Source organism: Leptidea sinapis, chromosome 22, assembly GCF_905404315.1.
Source record: "Leptidea sinapis chromosome 22, ilLepSina1.1, whole genome shotgun sequence".
In the NCBI taxonomy this organism is placed as follows: domain Eukaryota; kingdom Metazoa; phylum Arthropoda; class Insecta; order Lepidoptera; family Pieridae; genus Leptidea; species Leptidea sinapis.
In genome coordinates, this window is record NC_066286.1 from 1,630,007 (window position 1) to 1,648,318 (window position 18,312).

At 36.2% G+C, this 18,312-nt stretch overlaps 2 protein-coding genes across 7 annotated transcripts in view; one reads left to right on the forward strand and one right to left on the reverse strand.

Moving 5' to 3' along the window:
- LOC126970961 (E3 ubiquitin-protein ligase RNF123-like) overlaps positions 1-3,258 on the forward strand; it is a 69,193-nt gene extending 65,935 nt beyond the window's left edge. For all 6 annotated transcript variants that reach the window (XM_050817105.1, XM_050817106.1, XM_050817107.1 and 3 more), the window contains 2 exons: positions 406-598; positions 1,948-3,258. In XM_050817105.1, coding sequence (XP_050673062.1) covers positions 406-598; positions 1,948-2,044 — 290 coding nt within the window. In that variant the 3' untranslated portion in view covers positions 2,045-3,258. The remainder of the gene's footprint in view (positions 1-405; positions 599-1,947) is intronic.
- A 2,049-nt stretch (positions 3,259-5,307) lies between these two features.
- The window catches only part of LOC126970977 (collagen alpha-1(IX) chain-like), a 38,334-nt gene continuing 25,329 nt past the window's right edge, over positions 5,308-18,312 (reverse strand). The window contains exons 15-23 of the mRNA XM_050817136.1: positions 18,148-18,236; positions 17,662-17,769; positions 15,746-15,853; positions 13,669-13,785; positions 12,183-12,237; positions 11,143-11,235; positions 9,995-10,162; positions 8,176-8,238; positions 5,308-5,418 (exon numbers count right to left, since the gene is read on the reverse strand). Of these exons, the coding sequence (XP_050673093.1) occupies positions 5,321-5,418; positions 8,176-8,238; positions 9,995-10,162; positions 11,143-11,235; positions 12,183-12,237; positions 13,669-13,785; positions 15,746-15,853; positions 17,662-17,769; positions 18,148-18,236 (899 nt within the window). The 3' untranslated portion in view covers positions 5,308-5,320. The remainder of the gene's footprint in view (positions 5,419-8,175; positions 8,239-9,994; positions 10,163-11,142; positions 11,236-12,182; positions 12,238-13,668; positions 13,786-15,745; positions 15,854-17,661; positions 17,770-18,147; positions 18,237-18,312) is intronic.

Genomic DNA, 18,312 nt, shown 5'->3' on the forward strand with positions numbered 1-18,312 from the left:
GGTTCGTTAATGTGGGGAAATGCTGCAGATGTTAATAGTATTTTTGTGCTCCAGAAGAGGACTATTACAGCAATTTATAATACGCGACCTCTGATTGATAAACATCCTAATGTTTCCCTCACAATACATATATATGAATATTATGTATGCTAGAAAAAATATAATCTACTGAATTCAAGAAAAATTGTGATTTGAATTCATTCAATTCAAGAAGAAAGAATAAACCGTATGTGCCGTTTATTTATTTATTTATTCAAAAAGGCATACAAACTAGATACATTTTATTTACTTTTCTGCACTAAGATTTTTTAATATTAAATAAAATAGTTTAAATTGACTTTTTTTTAAATTTAAAGTTTTAAATTTTTGGAGAGCAATATAAATAAATAAGTTAGATGTTTCTAGATCCTGAAGACGTAACAGCCAGTGAGATCCAGGCGTTGGAACGTGTGATAGACTTATTACGGATAACTCGCGACAAAGTGATGAAGTCAAAGTCCCCCGGGTCGAGTGGTACGCAGTCAGAACTTCTCTGCACCATTTGTTACGCCAGACCAGCTGATACAGCGTTCACACCTTGTGGACATCATTCCTGCAGGTACGGAAATGTTTTGATTTTTGCGCCCTCACAAAGGAGAAATTGCTACCTTCCGGGACAACGATGGAAGCGAGGTGGTGAATGCTCATGCATACCAACGTAGCCGGCTGCATTGCTTATGTGGGACTCAGAAGAGCCTGCTTGCCTACCCACAAAACTCCACCTGAGGTTGGCTTTGGGAAAGTGCTCCATAAGCCTTCATCGGAGGCGACCTCTTGGGGAGAGAGAGGTGCATCCTTGGGCCTCCCTGAAATACCTTATTCACATCATCCCGCCCGCATCGCATCCCTCATTAGACATCAAATTTTTCAAATTCAAATATTTTTATTCAAAATACCATTCAAAATCACTTATTGAACGTCAAAAACTACCACCCATTCAAAATAGACAGCCTCAGACCTGATAAGAACGGGCGCATAAACTCAGCGGGCTTTTTTTTGTAAAAATTTGGATTACAATGTAATTAGTGTACAATAAACAATAATAATTAAGGAGCCTGAGGGTGTTCGGTTCATTCTCAGTCTGTGGTATCATTAAAAAAATCGTTTATGCTATAGTAACCTTTCCCACACAAACGATTTTTAACAATTGTTTTAAATATCGTAACGCATTTGTTTTGTACATTTTCTGGGATCATATTGTAAAAGCATTTACATCATCTAATAATAAGGCATATAGGCATAACAAGTTTATGTTTGTTCCTCGTGTTAACATTATGAATGTCACAGTTTCTACCAAATTCCTCAATGTGCTTATGAATATATAGAACATTATATTTATATTAATATTATTATGTTTATTTCTTTAAATTTTTCTCTTAACGATTCTTCTTTTCGCCTTTTAAATACCGTTTTTTTAAATATAATTTAAATTAATTTATGCCTACTACTGGGCTAAGCCGAATTAGTAAGTCTTTTTTGGGGTGATGAGTATGCTTTTACAACATGATCCCCGAAAATTTTCAAAACAATTGTATCAAGTAGGTACGTAATTCAAAGGTAAGAGGGCACTTAAGATACGTTTATGTGGTAAAGGTTACTATAACATAAATTACTTTCTAACGGATAAGCACAAGTTGGGAATGGAGCAACTGCCACGCCGTCAGGCCTTATAAATTATAAATTTGATTTTATCAAAATTTTATTTAGATAATGAATCTGAGTTTCTTGCGCCCGTTCTTCTCAGATCTAAAGCATACTATTTCGAATGAGTGGAAGTTTATAACTTTCAATAAGTTATTTCATATCCTATTTTGAATAAAAACATTTGAATTTGAATCAATACAGGCGAAATATGGGTGGACGAGTAAATTTATACAATAATATGCTGAATAAAATCTGTAATTGCAGGTCTTGCATTATGCAACATTTACTCAACAGTAAGCAGTGTTTCTTCTGCAAGACGGAAATTGATTCAGTCCGCGAAATTGAGCCCGCTAACAACTGAATTATTCATTATGGCAACATTTTACTCAGAAAGTTAGTGTTTAATGGCTTCGTTTATAGTCTGTGGAATATTTACAATGCTTGTTTTGTCATTTAGAATATGATTTGAATGATTTAATTAATTAAATAAAGCATTGTATTTTTTTCACTTTTTAACTGTGCAGGGCAGGGCACCTTTACCTTTGCACTTTTAAATATTTTTATAAATGATACAAGAGATGGCGCTACAGCAAATTTGTTTCCCAAACAAACAAGACAGGGAGCTATAAGCCTATAACAAATATTAGCTGAAATTGGACGTAGTTAAGCAGAAAGGACTTTTGAGTAAAGGGCATTTGAAGTTTCAGCTTTAAATTATAATCTTCATAAAAATATACAAAAAAAAATCAGTGTTCGTGTACATTTAAAAAAATAGGGCTTTCACTACATGACAGATTTCACCTTCAGGAGTACGATGGCATACTTAACTCTGTTTTGACAAAAGTGTGCTTTGAGTCCTTTCTGCTTAACTACGTCCAATTATGTAAATATAGATTTTGCCATCTTAGTTATTTATTTGTTACAGCCATAGACTCAGAATATACTAACGTATATACGACCTGACAGCCCTCTGATCATTTTTTATTTATCAATGTGTGCGTTTGCTTGTGGTTTAGTATTTAAAATACTAAGGGGCTAATGCCAAGCGTTACAATAGATTCGCAGGTGGCTGAGTGTTTACTATTTGATAATCAAAATCGGTTACAGTTACAATAGATTCGTTTACCTTTTCTATCTTGCTGTATCTCCGTTATGGTTGGTCTTCTCCCTCGCACGTTTTGTTTGTCTATGGCCACAAGTGAAACATAAATATGAGACCTTTCGTTAGCCGTTGTATATGAACAAGGAGTGATAGACTGTCACACCATAAGATACAGGATAATCATGGTGTAGATAAATTTATACCACGTTTGTATCTTTTTATTTTCAATGTCAATGACGTTCTATACATATATAAGTACATATCATTCGCAGTTTGATAGCGGACCGGCAAAAGTAATCTTAAAAATAACGTAAGCACACTTTTCTCTATAGTGACAGTTGACACACGTCAACTGTCACTGTCCGAATCAAATCCGAACTGAATAAATGTTTTAGATTGCTGTTTATTGACCAAGAATATTTTAAACAAGTGGAGTAAATGCGGCAATGTAAATATATATCAGTCGAAGGTAATTATGGTCTATATGTAGAAAATTTATTGAAGTAGGCGGAAATCCATAATTAACCAAAGGTTTTGAGTTTTCTTTAGTATTATTATTAGTAGTAATATTTGCCTTTTAAACAATTCGACACGTGTTTCGCCTCTACACGAGGCATCCTCAGGGCATGTTGACTCGCCAAAATCTGGCACGAGACTCAATATATAGTCTCGTCTATCTATATGTATAGAACTTCATTGTTGAGTGTTTATTAATTTGATAGTTAAATTTTACTGGATAACGTTTGTAGTGTTTTGTTAATTTGTATGGTTGTAATATATTTGGATAATTTTGTTTTAATAAAATCTATATATATATTTCAAATGTTTCATTATTCACTTCGGTGACACGTGTAGACGGTTTTCCAAAATCAATCATTTTTGATGAACGGCGGTAAATGATGACCAGTGAACGACTTTTTGTATTTAGACACAAATGTTAAAGTGAATTTAATGTGAACATTTTTTCTTAAAATGTCGCAGAAACTAGTCGTGCGTGTTGGACTCTCATTAGTCATAGATAGTTTAGTGGATGGTTTGATCAAAGAATTAGAGTTACTCAAAAAGAAGAAGAAACAAAAAAAAACGTCCAAGAATGTGGTGATAGGTAGAAGAGATCGCAAAGGAGCTTCAAATAAAATATTAGTGGAATTAACTAAACAAGATAAAGATTCTTATAAAATTAACAATATAAGAAACAGTGAAAGTTTATTTGAAGTAATTCTTGAAAATTACGCCATTAATTCTAAAGAAGAATACTTTGTCATCATGTCCACGAAGCATACTTACACAAACAATAGATTCAAGCTCTGAAGGTGATGCATCTAATATAGGATAATTTAAATTTATACAGTTTATTCTTTATTGCTTTTTATGAAATATTAGATTTTATTTAAACACGATTGGATGCAGCACCTTAAAAACTAATATTGTTTTGTATTGTACAAAGTACAGACATTGTAAAATACTCTATTTGATTGAAAAGAGTGACCGTTAAGTTTTTTGTATGTTCTTCTCACGAGCTCAACTTTTTCCAAACATATTATGGTGAATTCAGTAATTTAAACGAAATATTTATAGTGACTATTCAAAAGCACTTAATTTAAGCATAATTGAATATAGTTTATTTGGACTTTGATTCGAGACGCTTTACCAGGTCGCATACTGAAGAATAATACTCGTGGGGTAGACTGTTTCATCATGCTTATTCAAAGAATATTGTAGTTTTTTGGGAATTTGTTGGTCTTTATCTTACAAAATCAATAACAAAATATATTGTAATTATTTGCTATTATTATTATTAATTAGGTTCTGCAAGTGTTAATAGAGCGGCTTTCATGAAATATAAAAACCATGATATCTCATGAACCCCGCTAGTGAAGTCAAATAAAAACTGTAAGTATCTAAACTTTTGACCCGTGGGAGGCTCCTTTGCACAGGATGCCGGCTAGATTATGGGTACCACAACGGTGCTTATTTCTGCCGTGAAGCAGCAATGTGTATACATTACTGTGTTTTGGTCTGAAGGGCGCCGTAGCTAGTGAAATTACTGGGCAAATTGGACATCTTGTCTCAAGGGTACGAGCGCAGTTGTAGTGCCGCTCAGAATTTTTGGGTTTTTCAAGAATCCTGAGCGGCACTGCATTGTAATGGGCAAGGCGTATCAATTACCATCAGCTGAACGTGCTGCTCGTCTCGTCCCTTATTATCATTAAACAAATACTAAAACAGTAAGGTTTGTAATGTTATTTATTTTTTTGATGTACAAAAAATTTTATTTCAGTACCAATGCCCACATACAAAGTGGTTGCTCTCTTTTGCTATGAATTTTCCTTTCGTCGAGTAAAGTTCAGCTGAAAGGGATTTAACGAAATTTCACCCGCAGGAGGTTTTTTTTATATTGAACAGATTAATGTCTGTCGGTTCAGCTTGTAATACAATACGATTAGAAAATGATTCTAGAATACCGTTTGGTACAGAAACTGTACTGTAATTTGGATCAATAAAAACAAAAAACAAAAACACAAATTTTAAATATTATCCTTTATTATTTCCCATTGGTGGAAACACGTAGTAAGAGAGCGGACATTCACAAGTCCCCCTGGCTCCTGGGACACCTCGAGGTCCTATTGCACCTGTAAAGTAGAATCCAATATTAATTTCCTACATCTAATAATAAGCTGATCTATTCCTCGGGAATCTTGTATCACATATCAGGTAAGACTTATTTAAAAATTTAAATATTTTACATTGCCCAATATGTATATATTTGAGTGGAAATTTGTATAACAAGATAATCATTTATTTAAAAAGGCCATTGAATTGAATCCTTGTTCCACCAGATTACCGGATAGACTGGTTTATGGCCACTGTCCTAGAACAACATTATACCTATGTAGTAGCTACGCAATGTGTATAAAATTATTTAATCATCTAACTACCTCCACAAAATAAATAACTTTCCACAGAAACGATTTACTGGATTGCTGTTTAAATGGTTAATCGACCAAAAAATTATAGTGTTAAGGATTTTTTAACTTTTAAGTAAACTTTTTGCATGCTAATTTAAATTAGCCGAATAGAAGACACTACAATAAATTTAAGATCTATAATGTATACTGTACTCGACGCAATAAATAAATTTCATTTCATTTTACAACACAAGTAACAGAACAGTAGCGTAACTCAGCGGTCTCCTTGTAATTTATACCTACGTCTGAGCGGAGCGCTAGGGTTGGTACATACAAAATGATTGACGGACGCGGACGGCGCGGCACAGATAATCTCAGACAGTGACCAGTCTCGTCGGCGTAAGGCGTGGCACTCAATAGATTTGTCTCCCCAAGATTGCTCAGCGGCCGTGTAAATCGTGTGTATGTATGTGTGTGCGTCCTTTCAGGCGCTCTAGTATAAAATATATATTACTGTATTGTGCCTGTAATCTGTGAACGGCTTCATCTCTTGGCGACGTACTTTTGCATCTGCCCTGAAATTGACGAGGTCAGACAGGCATCGTATTTTCTGCTGCTATATATCTACTATGGTGGGGGGGCTGGCCACATTGCACGCTACACAGACAGAAGATGGATAATAGATACCACGAAATGGAAAGGACCACCAGGTAAAAGAAGCACTGGTAGACCAATGCAGCGATGGGCAGATGACATCGTGCAGGCGTTGGGGAGAAACTGGATCGCTCAGGGCAAGGATAGGGAAAAATTTAAAAAGTGGGGGAGGACTATACCCAAAATGGGTTACTAACAGTTGTTTGTAAAATAAGGGTTATGGAATAAATGGCTTATTATTATTATTATGTACATCTACAATGCTAGTATACGCTAACAATCTGAACATTGCAAGGAGCATTCTTCTTTAATTTTTTTTCCCACTTTTTTATATCTTGTTTGTAGTTTATGCTTGTTGTAAGGCAGTATTTTTTAAAACTTTTTCTACACCATCCAGTGTTCACAAATCAATTTTGAAGAATATTCCATCAGATATGGAAATATTACTGAAAATGTGCATTCGCTGTATTTTATTCAGTGTATTCTGACTTCCAAAGAAACAGGTAAGTGAAATTATTGAAATTAATTAAAGACCCATATAGCCAAATGGTTAGTGACCCTGACTACTAAGCTAGAGGTCCCGGGTTCCAATCCCGGTAGGTGCAATTATTTATATGATGGATGTGGATGTAAGTATTGTATTAAATATATCGTTGTCTCGCACACATAGTACAGATAATGTCTAGTTTGGGGCAAGATAATCTGTGTAAACTCTTCTCTCTTGAACACGTTGTCTTGTACCCACAGTACAGATAATGTCTAGTTTGGGGCAAGATAATCCGTGTAAGATTGTGTCAATATTATTATTATTAAATAATTAATAATAATAATATTTAATAATATTAGAAGAGTTAGAGGATAACCTCTAACTCTTCTCTCTTGAACACTTTGTTTTTAACTTGAACATCACTATCTCCGATACAGCAAGATTTCCTTTGAAAGCGAATGTATTGTTATTGTAATCGATTTAGATTGACAAATCGTAAACCAACCAACCACCAAACAACCACGTACACATTCTTTAAAGGCCGGCAACGCTCTTGTGATTCCTCTGGTGTTGCAAGAGAATGTGGGCGGCGGTGATCACTTAAGGCGAAGAGTAAGCAGAAAACACGCAAACAAGGTGTTTTTACACAAGTTTTGTGGTGAAAATATAGCATTTGGAGCTATGAACACTACTTTATCATATTACACATACCCTTAAGTCTTACTTGTAGGTTGCTAATGCTTGCTGTTAGTTAAACTTAACACTCCAGAGCTATTATGAATTACCAGTTTTGTTTGCAGTTAAACAAGTTTTTTCTCGGCATGATGCATTTGTTTAGAATACTGCTCTCGTAAAAGTTGTTCTTATAGCTTTTACTTTTTTGTGTTGGTACATTTATTAAGATTAGTAATCAATGAGGATTGTAAGCAATTAAACTGTTTGCGCCTGTTAAAATGTTAAATTTTCGACGCAAGAATTTTGAAAATATTGGCTTTGTTACATAGGAGCTATTATTATTACTATTACATTTGAACTCATATCGCTCAAGATTGCCGGCATTTAGTGTCGCCTTAACACCAGGTGACCCGTACGATCGTTTTTCGTATTCCATAAAAAAAACACTTAAACCACTACACACACACTGACAAATCATAGTTGATCACAGGTTATAGGTCTATCTGTTGAACGATACGCTTCTAAATTTCGTAAGTAGGTATATGCTCAAGCTAAGCTCTTTTCCCTTTGTCTCAATACTATTTTTTTGAGAAACGATGACGCTATAAAGAATGCTAATGGAATAAATTTAGAAAAATATTATTTGAGTCTAGAAAAAAAATTACCTTCTCGTCCTGGAGCGCCTCTCTCTCCTTGTCTACCCTCAGGTCCTGGTGCTCCTATAGGACCTGTAAAATATATATTTATGACACGAGAAGAGTCATGTCGATTATAGTGCACTCTTGAAAGATATACAGGACAAAAGGAAAGGAGAATTGGGAGTTTGCATGTATTTTGGGACCCACTTATAGAGATAGCGCCAATGTTGGAAACTTAGTTATAATTGTAGAACGGGATAAATGTAACAAAAAAGCATTAATGGTAAGTATGTCTAAAAAGTGGGAGAAAAAAGATAAAACAAACAATAATTGTCATTATTAATAGTACCAAGATGTGTGGGTAGAGGTTATTGTTGCCAAAAAAGTAAGACAACTTACTGGGAAGTCTCAACCACTAAAATGTATATGTAACCTTTGAAATAAACAAAATTTATTTTTTATTTATTGTTACCGATAGACTATGCTTACTGTGTCCCCCCCCCCCCCCCCTATAACTTATAAAAAACAGAATGATAAAACTAAAAAAAATATATATGATGTAAATTACCATGCCAACTTCCACCGAAAATTTGTTTGAACGAGATCTAGTAAGTAGTTTTTTTATACGCTTTATATTAGCTTCACCTGTATGTGTGTATGTTTGTAACCGACTTCTTTGGGCGCGATTTTGACCCACTCTAAACGGCTAGATTTCGTTCAAACTTTGTAGATTTATCGAGGACCGGTGACATCATCACATTACAGTAATTTGACTAAAAAATGAAAAATAAATAATAGCTACAAAAAACTAAAAAGCACGCTTTATATAAAATTCAACAAAAAAATAGAAAATAAATTTAAATTGAAAATAGTATAAAAAAAATATATTTTATTGTAAAAAAAGCGTGAGGTGCTTTTTAAGATATTATTAAGATAATAATTCTTCTACACCCCACGCTTTTTTTTACAATAAAATATATTTTTTTATACTATTTTCAATTTAACTTTATTTTCTATTTTTTAGTTGAATTTCATATAAAGCGTGCTTTTTAGTTTTTTTTTAACTATTATTTATTTAATACGTCATAAATCGTTACAAGAACTTTTATATTATTATATTATGTTACTTGCTGCTACGGAAACATTCATGGGTGAGTCCGACTCGCAATTGGCTTTTTTAATTGCATTTGTAAATTGCATACGACGGATAATTTCGATACAAAAAGGTTTACTATCGATATTCAAGGAACAATCAATTAGGATAATTCCTCATCCGATTATTCTGAAAGAGATTTAATAATGAAGTGCTAAGCCTAAATAAGGATGAACCAATCACTGTTTCTTTTTTCTCTTAAACTTTCCTACTAACAAACCTACAGCAGAAATGGTATCTCAGTGTGGTGTGGCGAGTGTCTGTATGGTGTCCCGGAGTAATATACCCCTTACAAAACAAAGTTGAACATTCTATTTTTTTTTAATAAGGAACGAGACGAGCAGGATGTTCAGCTGATGGTAATAGATACGCCCTGCCCATTACAATGCAGTGCCGCTCGGGATTCTTGAAAAACCCCAAAAATTCTGAATGGTATTACAACTGCGCTCATCATCTTGAGACGTAAGATCTTAAGTCTCATTTGCCCAGTAATTTCACTAGCTACGGCACCCATCAGACCGAAACACAGTAATGCTTACACATTACTGCTTCACGGTAGAAATAGGTGCCGTTGTGGTATCCATAATCTAACCGGAATTCTGTGCTAAGGAGCCTCCCACTGGTAGATAATTGAAAACTTTAGCTATAAAAAACGTCTAGCTTGTAAAGTAAAACTGCCAATGTATTCTTTACCTTGTATTCCTCTCTGGCCATCTACTCCTGGTAGACCAACACCTTGGGGCCCTCGTTCTCCTTTCTCTCCCTTTTCTCCTCTAGAGCCAGGATGACCCGGAACTCCAGGCTCACCGGTCTCTCCAGGGTATCCTCTCTCGCCTGCAACACCCGGTTCTCCTGGCATCCCTAAAATTATCAAAAGGTCTTTTACGAAAATCCATTACAGTTATGAACCACAGAAGAAATAATAATAATAATTCTTTATTTGCATAATGTGTGTATAAAAATTAACAAAAAAATACTATACTAATCAACATATTAGCCAAAAAGGGCATGCAAATTACATTAGCTCTTCGTCATTAAATAATAATAAAATTCTAACATTACAGCACATAAGATTTCATTGCACATTATATTAGCATCTACATATGTAGTTAACGTTAAACACAAGATTATAAAAAAGAAAATCAAAAATTTAAAAAGTCCGATACAGCATAGAATTTGTAACTAAGCCATTCTTATAATTGAGTTTTAACAGCATCGGGAAGTTTATTAAATATTTGAATACACATGGCATGATAATTTTTAGTAAACAAAGTAGTCCTGGGTGCTTTTTTGTAAACAAGTCTATTTGGATGTCGTTGGTCGCGGCCATACATTTCCTTGGCGGTGGTGAAAAGATATTTATGTCTCTTTATAAAAATACGAATTTCGTAAATGTTAACCCCCTTATTCATAATGGTCCGCTAACTTTAAACAGCCGCTAAGTAGTGTTTTTTCTCGTTTGACTTAGGTCAATAGAAGAAGGCAGAGTGAGAATTAGCAATGCTTTAAGTTAGCAGACTATTATTAATAAGGGGGTAACAATTTAGTGGTCTACACGAATCGTACGGGCCTACCCTACAAATCGCACGGATACATTTTTTTGTGCAATAAATGCTTTTTGGATGTTTACGCCATTACCCAAAATTATTTATTTATTTATTTAATACGGCTTAAACATTAATAAATACTCATAATTAAAGAAATTGCAAGCGTATTAACTAAGCTGGAAATATTGAATTATTTATTAATATAAAATAGAAAAATAAGGCCAAAACTGATTACAGTATATAAGTATTAAACACATTATTATTACAAATATATTATACTATAACAAAAATTACCAGGAGGACCGGCTGGTCCAGGCTTTCCAGGTGGTCCTCTCCTTGCTGCAGTTGTTGGTATCACTAAACTTGCCGCTAACTCCGTAAAGCGATCTGGTTGCAAAAAAAAAATTTTTTTTTTAAATAGCACAACCAATTACGTTCTATAAAACATAAGGACATATGATTCGCAGCCTGATAGTGAGACGGCAAAACTGTGCTTAAAGACAATGTAAGCACACTTTTTCCTTAGTCGTGTGTCAGCTGTCACTGTCTGAATCAAACCTGAACTGAATAAATGTTTTATTTACATTGCTGCTTATTGACTAAGAATATTTTAAGCAATTGGAGTAAATACGGCAATGTATTGGTATAACAGTCGAAGGTTATTATGGTGTAAATTGTGGCATGTTCCATATTTCGGCTTTGTTTTTATACGACGTGATCTGTCTATATGTATAGAATGTCATTGTGCACAACACTAGACCCGCTACAAATACATTATTAAGTAGTTTAAGGTATTTCCTTTCAGCAAAAAAATTATATCATAGAAATGTAACTCCTTCGCCATCCTTGCTATTCCGCCATATTGTATTTAGAATAACATTACTTTTTTTATGAAAATAAGGGGCGAGACGAGGACATTTAGCTGATGGTAATTGATACGCCCTACCCATTAAAATGCAGTGCCGTTCAGGATTCTTGAAAAACACTTAAATTCTGAGCGGTACTACAATTGCGCTCATCACCTTTAGACATATGATGTTAAGTCTCATTTGCAAAGTAATTTCACTAGCTACGGCGCCCTTCAGACCGAAACACAGTAATTTTTACACATTACTGCTTCACGGCAGAAATAGGCGCCGTGGTGGTACCCATAATCTAGCCGGCATCCGGTGCAAAGAAGCCATCCCACTGGTAAACTTACTTATCAGACCTAATCAGGCTATCATCGTGCTCGCGGGTCATTCCATTTCCTAAAATAGTCAAGGTGGGTGATGGGTGGTCCATGCGTTATATAACATATTTATAGTAACTGAAAGTGTTTGGTAAAATCTCACCTCTCATTAAGTCTTCGCAGATATTCCTTATATCCATTTCACTTATCGAGGGAGGCTGAAATGAGATATATAATATTTTTACCTCAACTATCTTTCATTGCTTTAAAATGGGGTATTACATTATCAGAAGTTTATAATGAAATTTAATACAAGTTCAAATTGAAATATTTTTATTCAAAACAGGATTCAAAATCACTTATTGAACGTCAGAAACTACCACCCATTCAAAAGAGACTGCCTCAGACCTGAGAAGAATGGACGCAAGAAACTCAGCGTGCTTTTTTTTTAATATAAAAATATAGATTACAATGTGATATCGTACAATAAACATTTATAATTAAAGAGCCTGAGGGTGTCCGAGTAGTAGGCATAACAAGTTTATGTTTGTTCCTCGTTACATTATGAATGTTACAGTTTCTAGAAAATTCCTCAATGTGCTTATGAACATACAGAACACAATCAAAAATGTATTGAGAAGCAACAGTCAAAATATTTATTTATTTAAATTTTTCTCTTAATGATTCTTTAGAACCTAGGATATATCGCGCGAATAGCCGAATTGTAATCCATATTTCCTCCTTACCTAGGGTCAAGTCACAGATAATTGATACGTCTAGATAGAGCCTCTTATCCAACTCTACACAGCGTCAAATAAACGTACATACGAAACGAAAACCAAAAACACATTGGAACATGAAGGGCAAGGACTGAACCGGGGCGAGAGTAAACGGTTCTACCTATTCAAACTCAAAGTCAAATAATATTAATTAAATTACGCTTAAAATAAGCGCTTTTGAATCTTCACTGTAAATATTTATATTAAATTACTGAATCTACCATATGTGCGGAAAACGTAGAGCTCGTGAGAATAAATAAAAAGTGATAAAGAATAAACCGTATAAATATAAATTATGGTATATTAGATGCATCAACCGTTAGAGCTTGTATTCATTGTTTGTGAAAGGATGCTTTGAGAACAAGATGGTAGTGATTACTATCATAATTAGTAATCACATTCATCAAATACCAATACAGCGCCACCGAGACTTGATACGCCAAAGAAGTGGGTCACTTGCGTAAATTCTTCAATCCAAAGTTATCAGAATGATATATAAGATACCTTGGTATATCAGCAACAGACATATGTACCCAAATCTAGGATTCCTTACAGGAAAAGAAGAAATGAAAAATCATCTCCAAAGATATTTCGTAAGGATTTCGAATCATTGCGACATATTGGCCTCGGCCCTGATCAACAGCGACTGTGTTCAGTTCATCCGACTTAGGAGACATAGATAACACGTTTTGAGGCACGTGGCCAATGGGTCACTCTCAAGTAAAAAATAAAATCCCAGCGCAAGCAGACAAAAGTGTTGCTCATTGTTGGAAATTACCAACAGATCGCGACAAGTGCAATAAAGGGCGAAGAGAGAAAAAAACTTGCGTAAATAAATACACTTTTTACTTTTTTTATTTCTTTGCTTACCTCAATTATGATATCTCTCGGTGCTGGTAATCCAGGAGGTCCCCTGGCTCCAGGAGCACCAGGTATTCCATCCAGACCGTCCCGTCCTGGAACACCGGGTAGACCAGCGTCACCTTTCTGTGAATTTTTACTGTTGAATATTTCTTTATGGAATAGTAGGACAAACGAGCGTACGGGTCATTCGAGTTTCGCCGCCCACATTATCTTGCAACACCAGAGGAATCACAGGAGTGTTGCTGGCACTTGAATGAATGTTATTTAATACTTAGGGCATCTTAAGTTATGATTGGAACGAATATCGGTACGCTACGCCTAAGGTCAGGGGTTCTCAAACTTATTTAGATCGCAACGCACCAACTTAGGCTACAAGGCTTACTTCTTTTTCTATCTCCGTGACTTAGAATACTTAAAATGATTGAAATAGAGTATAATAGTATAAACTAGGGGTAGATAGGCGCAAATAATAAAACATCAAGGGCCTTTTGGAACGATATTTGCTCTTTACATAATCCAAATGCACGAAATAATACATATGAAAAAATTGGGGTCCGCATATTACATTATATAATGCGATGCATTTTTACAAATACACGTTAGTATTTTTCCATCATTTCCGGACATTTGTACAATAGATGTCATCGGTACAAATAGACCGATAGAATTATTCCCAACTTAATATTTCTTGTTAAAACTTAACAAGATTATCAATCTAGTCTTGTCAAAATCCATTGCGGAGCGCGTCCGAGTAACCGTTTCTTTCTGTTGTGCTGTAGAGAGTAGGAGGTCTCTACAGCGCACACTTTGGGAAACTGTGTCTTTGATAGATATTGGTGCTATTTGACTCTTTGACGTCTGTGTGTAATAATAGGCAAAGCGTACTGCTTACCATCAGATGCTTGCTCCGCGTCTTATAATTCCTTGCCGTTATGGTACCCATAATCTAACCTATACTATATATATATGCATAATGTACAAAGGAGCCTCTCACTGTATCTACTCATCATTACAGTTGTTTTATTCCATCGCCATCTTTGCTCATTAATCAGAACAAACAGAAATTAACCTTAACTCGACTACATAAAGCTTGAAATCTCTTAATAAGTAGTCATAGTAATAATAGAAGTCACCAGTGGAAGGCTCCTTTTCACAGGATTCCGGCTAGGTACCCATAGGTACCACAACATCGTTATATTTCTCCCGTGAAACAGTAATGTGTAAACATTACTAATTTCGGTCTGAAGGGCGCCGTAGCTAGTGAAATTTATGGGCAAATTAGACTTAACATCTTAATATGTCTGAAGGTCACAAGCGCAATTGTAGTGCTGCTCAGAATTTTAGGGTTTTTCAAGAATCCTGAGTGGCAACTGGCACTGCATTGTAATGGGCAGGTCGTATCAATTACCATTAGCTGAATGTCCTGCTCGTCTCGTCCCTTATTTTCATAAAAAAAATAGAAAGTCGACTATAAAAGCAAATTTATTTATTACTGTTCCTGCTGCACACTGTCTATAAGTACTCGTAGTGTCACGAGCGTACAAATACAGTAATTAAAATATGAGTAGTATTTTTAAAATCCACGGACGAGTAAAAAAATAAGGACCCCGCGACGTGATATTAACAAATGAAGCACCTTTAAGCTAGTGTGTGTGGAGTTACGGGGGATATCAGATAACACAAATTATGGCCCGTTATTATACATAGTATAATATGTATAGCCACTGATAGCCACATTACTTTAAACTCCGATTTTTTAATTTCTGATAATCAGATTGTTTCCTAAAATAAAAATAAATATTGCAGGCATAGTATGAGTAAATAAATAAATTACATAAAAAAACAGTAGCACTGATCCGTCACAGACGATGTCAGATGTCATATTTGCGGCTGCTCGGCTTATATTAGTGTAAGTGTGTGCGTGGGGCTATGTATTTACACGTTAAGTGGCTTGTTTTGATGCTTCATTGTTATGTTAGGTGACACGGAATCCTTATTTTTTTTACTCGTCCGTGTTAAAATCAAGACCAGTTTTTGAAGTAATGCATAATAAAATGAATTGCATGCATGTTAGTGGACGTACCTGTCCTGGTTCTCCTGGTGGTCCAGGCAATGCAGAACTATATTGGCTGATGCCAGGAGATCCTGGACTGCCCGAAGGTCCTGCGGGACCCCTTGGGCCTTCTGAACCCTGCAATGTTTCCCAGACACACACAAATAACATATTGATATCAGCATAATAACCGAGAAAAATTAATATTTTAAATGTGAATGTAAGTTTGTTTGTTACGCTTTCACGCCTAAACCACTAAATCGATTTTGGTGAAATTTAGTACAGAGATAGACAAGATCTTGGGAAAGGACAAAGGCTTAAACCTGTGCTTTCCGGGGCATAATAGGGGAGTCCCAGGCCCTTGTGTGTCGTATGAGACGACTAAGAAGTGGGAGAGTCACGCTGCCGTCTTATGACGTCAGCACAATCGGGCCAGACTCGTCCGGGTTTATTACCACACTCGCACAGAATACCGGCGTGAAGTAGCGGTCTAGTGCCGCTATGTTTCGCATAGGTTAGTGTCGAGGACTGGAGGCCATCCCTTACCCCAACAAAATATGAGAGCGGTCCGTAAAAAGATATTACCCCAGGAGGGTACCGGCTCTACCTGAGCCGGAGAATCCCTCCCCGAGCACTCTCGCTCGGGCTGTCCGTCGTATACCCCCTTCGGGAGTGGGCACAGAGCAGCGCATGACCGAGAACAAACGAGGCATTAACACCGCGGCACCCCGCTCCACGCTCCGCTTTTGCACTATCAGGGGAATTCACTCCAATTTAAACGCCGTCCACCTTAAGACGGCGCAGCCAGCCTTGTGTATCCTTACGGAGACGCAGATATCTCGACATAGCGATATGTCATATTTAACGTACCCCGGGTACAAAATTGAGCACAATTTTTTGCCTCATGCCGGGGTATGTGTGTATGTTAGGGAGGATATCTGCTGTCACCGTCTCGGCAATTTTGAGGGTAGGGACCTGTCTACTCTCTGGCTCCGCGCAGATTTAGAGGACCGCGTCCGTATCTATGCGTGTGTCTACAGGTCCCATAGTGGTAACGCAGAAACCGATCATCTCATGGGCTGCGTTCAAGCGGCAATTGACGACGTGCTTGCACAGATCCCCTCCGCTGAAATCGTAGTCTTGGGTGATTTCAACGGGCACAATGACGAATAGCTTGGATCACGCACCACAGACTACGCAGGGCGATCTGTGCATAATTTTGCATTGGCGTATGGTCTGTCCCAATTAGTTGAAGCCACAACCTGAGAGTTGAACAAAGTATAGAGAATCTAACGAGAACTCGATCGGTTAGCTCAGTTGGTAGGGCACTCGCACGGAACGCGAGAGGTTGCGGGTTCGAGTTCCGCATCGTTCATAAAATTTAGTCTTCAAATTTTATTTGTGTATTAACACTCTATAGATCTCAGCCTTAGACTTGTAATATACAGTATTTGATTTTAATATTTCAACTTCACCTGCGTGGGCGGCTGTTATGCGACATGCGATAGATTGACGAAAAAATTTGAGGTGGTAAAAGTTTCACTTTTAAAACTAAGATTCTCATTTCAAAATGGCTGACTTGAAACTGAAACAGATGTTTCTTTTACAAAATAATTTAAAAATACCTATTACTATCTTGTACGATGGTAGCGAGCCCTTTGTGACTGGTTATTTTAAATTTATAATAATCAGGTAAAATAAATGGAGAGACTTGACAGAGCGAGGGCAGCGGCCACATTGAATGAGGCACTATTGGTTGGACGGCCGAAGTGTGCGGACGTATCTCAGACAATAAAGGATATGGAGTGATTTGTACGCATCCGGTGTTTAATGTACAATTACTGTTGGGGCTTATTAATAATAATGCTTACAGAAGTAAGAACTTATAGCCAACAGTGTACTCGAAGGCACAATTTTCAAATATCAGAATTATCGTCTTCACCTACCTGCGGTCCTTCGGGGCCCCTTTCCCCCGCGGGGCCTTTTAGACCCGCAGGGCCTCTTTCACCAGGTTGACCTGGCATACCTGGTGGACCCTGCACTCCAGGCAATCCCTATAAAAATAAATAATAAAATTATCCAGCATATATTCGGTTAATTCATTTCATGCGGATATTAACTTTTGGAAGTGTTTAAATATATTTGCGACATTTGTGGCTCTGCGATCGGTTACAAGGAATTTCTTTTATAATTTTTATGACGAGAAATTTTATTTTTGGTTCTACTGCACATACATTATCACTTGTAGGCTAGGATTTATATATTTTCGATTCTTTTTAGTCGTTAGGCGACTTTTTGTCTATTTTACACTTTACAAGTAGCAAGTTTATTTCAACATATTATGTATTATTGAATGTGTACTTTTATGTCTATATCTTAATACTGCCATATGTATATATATTATGTTAAAAGGTTAGACAAATTGGTCTCACATCGTGTCCATCCGAGCCGGTAGCACCCCGAGGTCCTGGCTCTCCATCACGACCTGGTTTTCCTGGTGCTCCTCTATCACCCTTGGCACCTGTATGACCGTGTGGTTAAAGATATATAACTTATTATTTATAAACAATTTGTTATTTTTAAAGTGATATCACTCA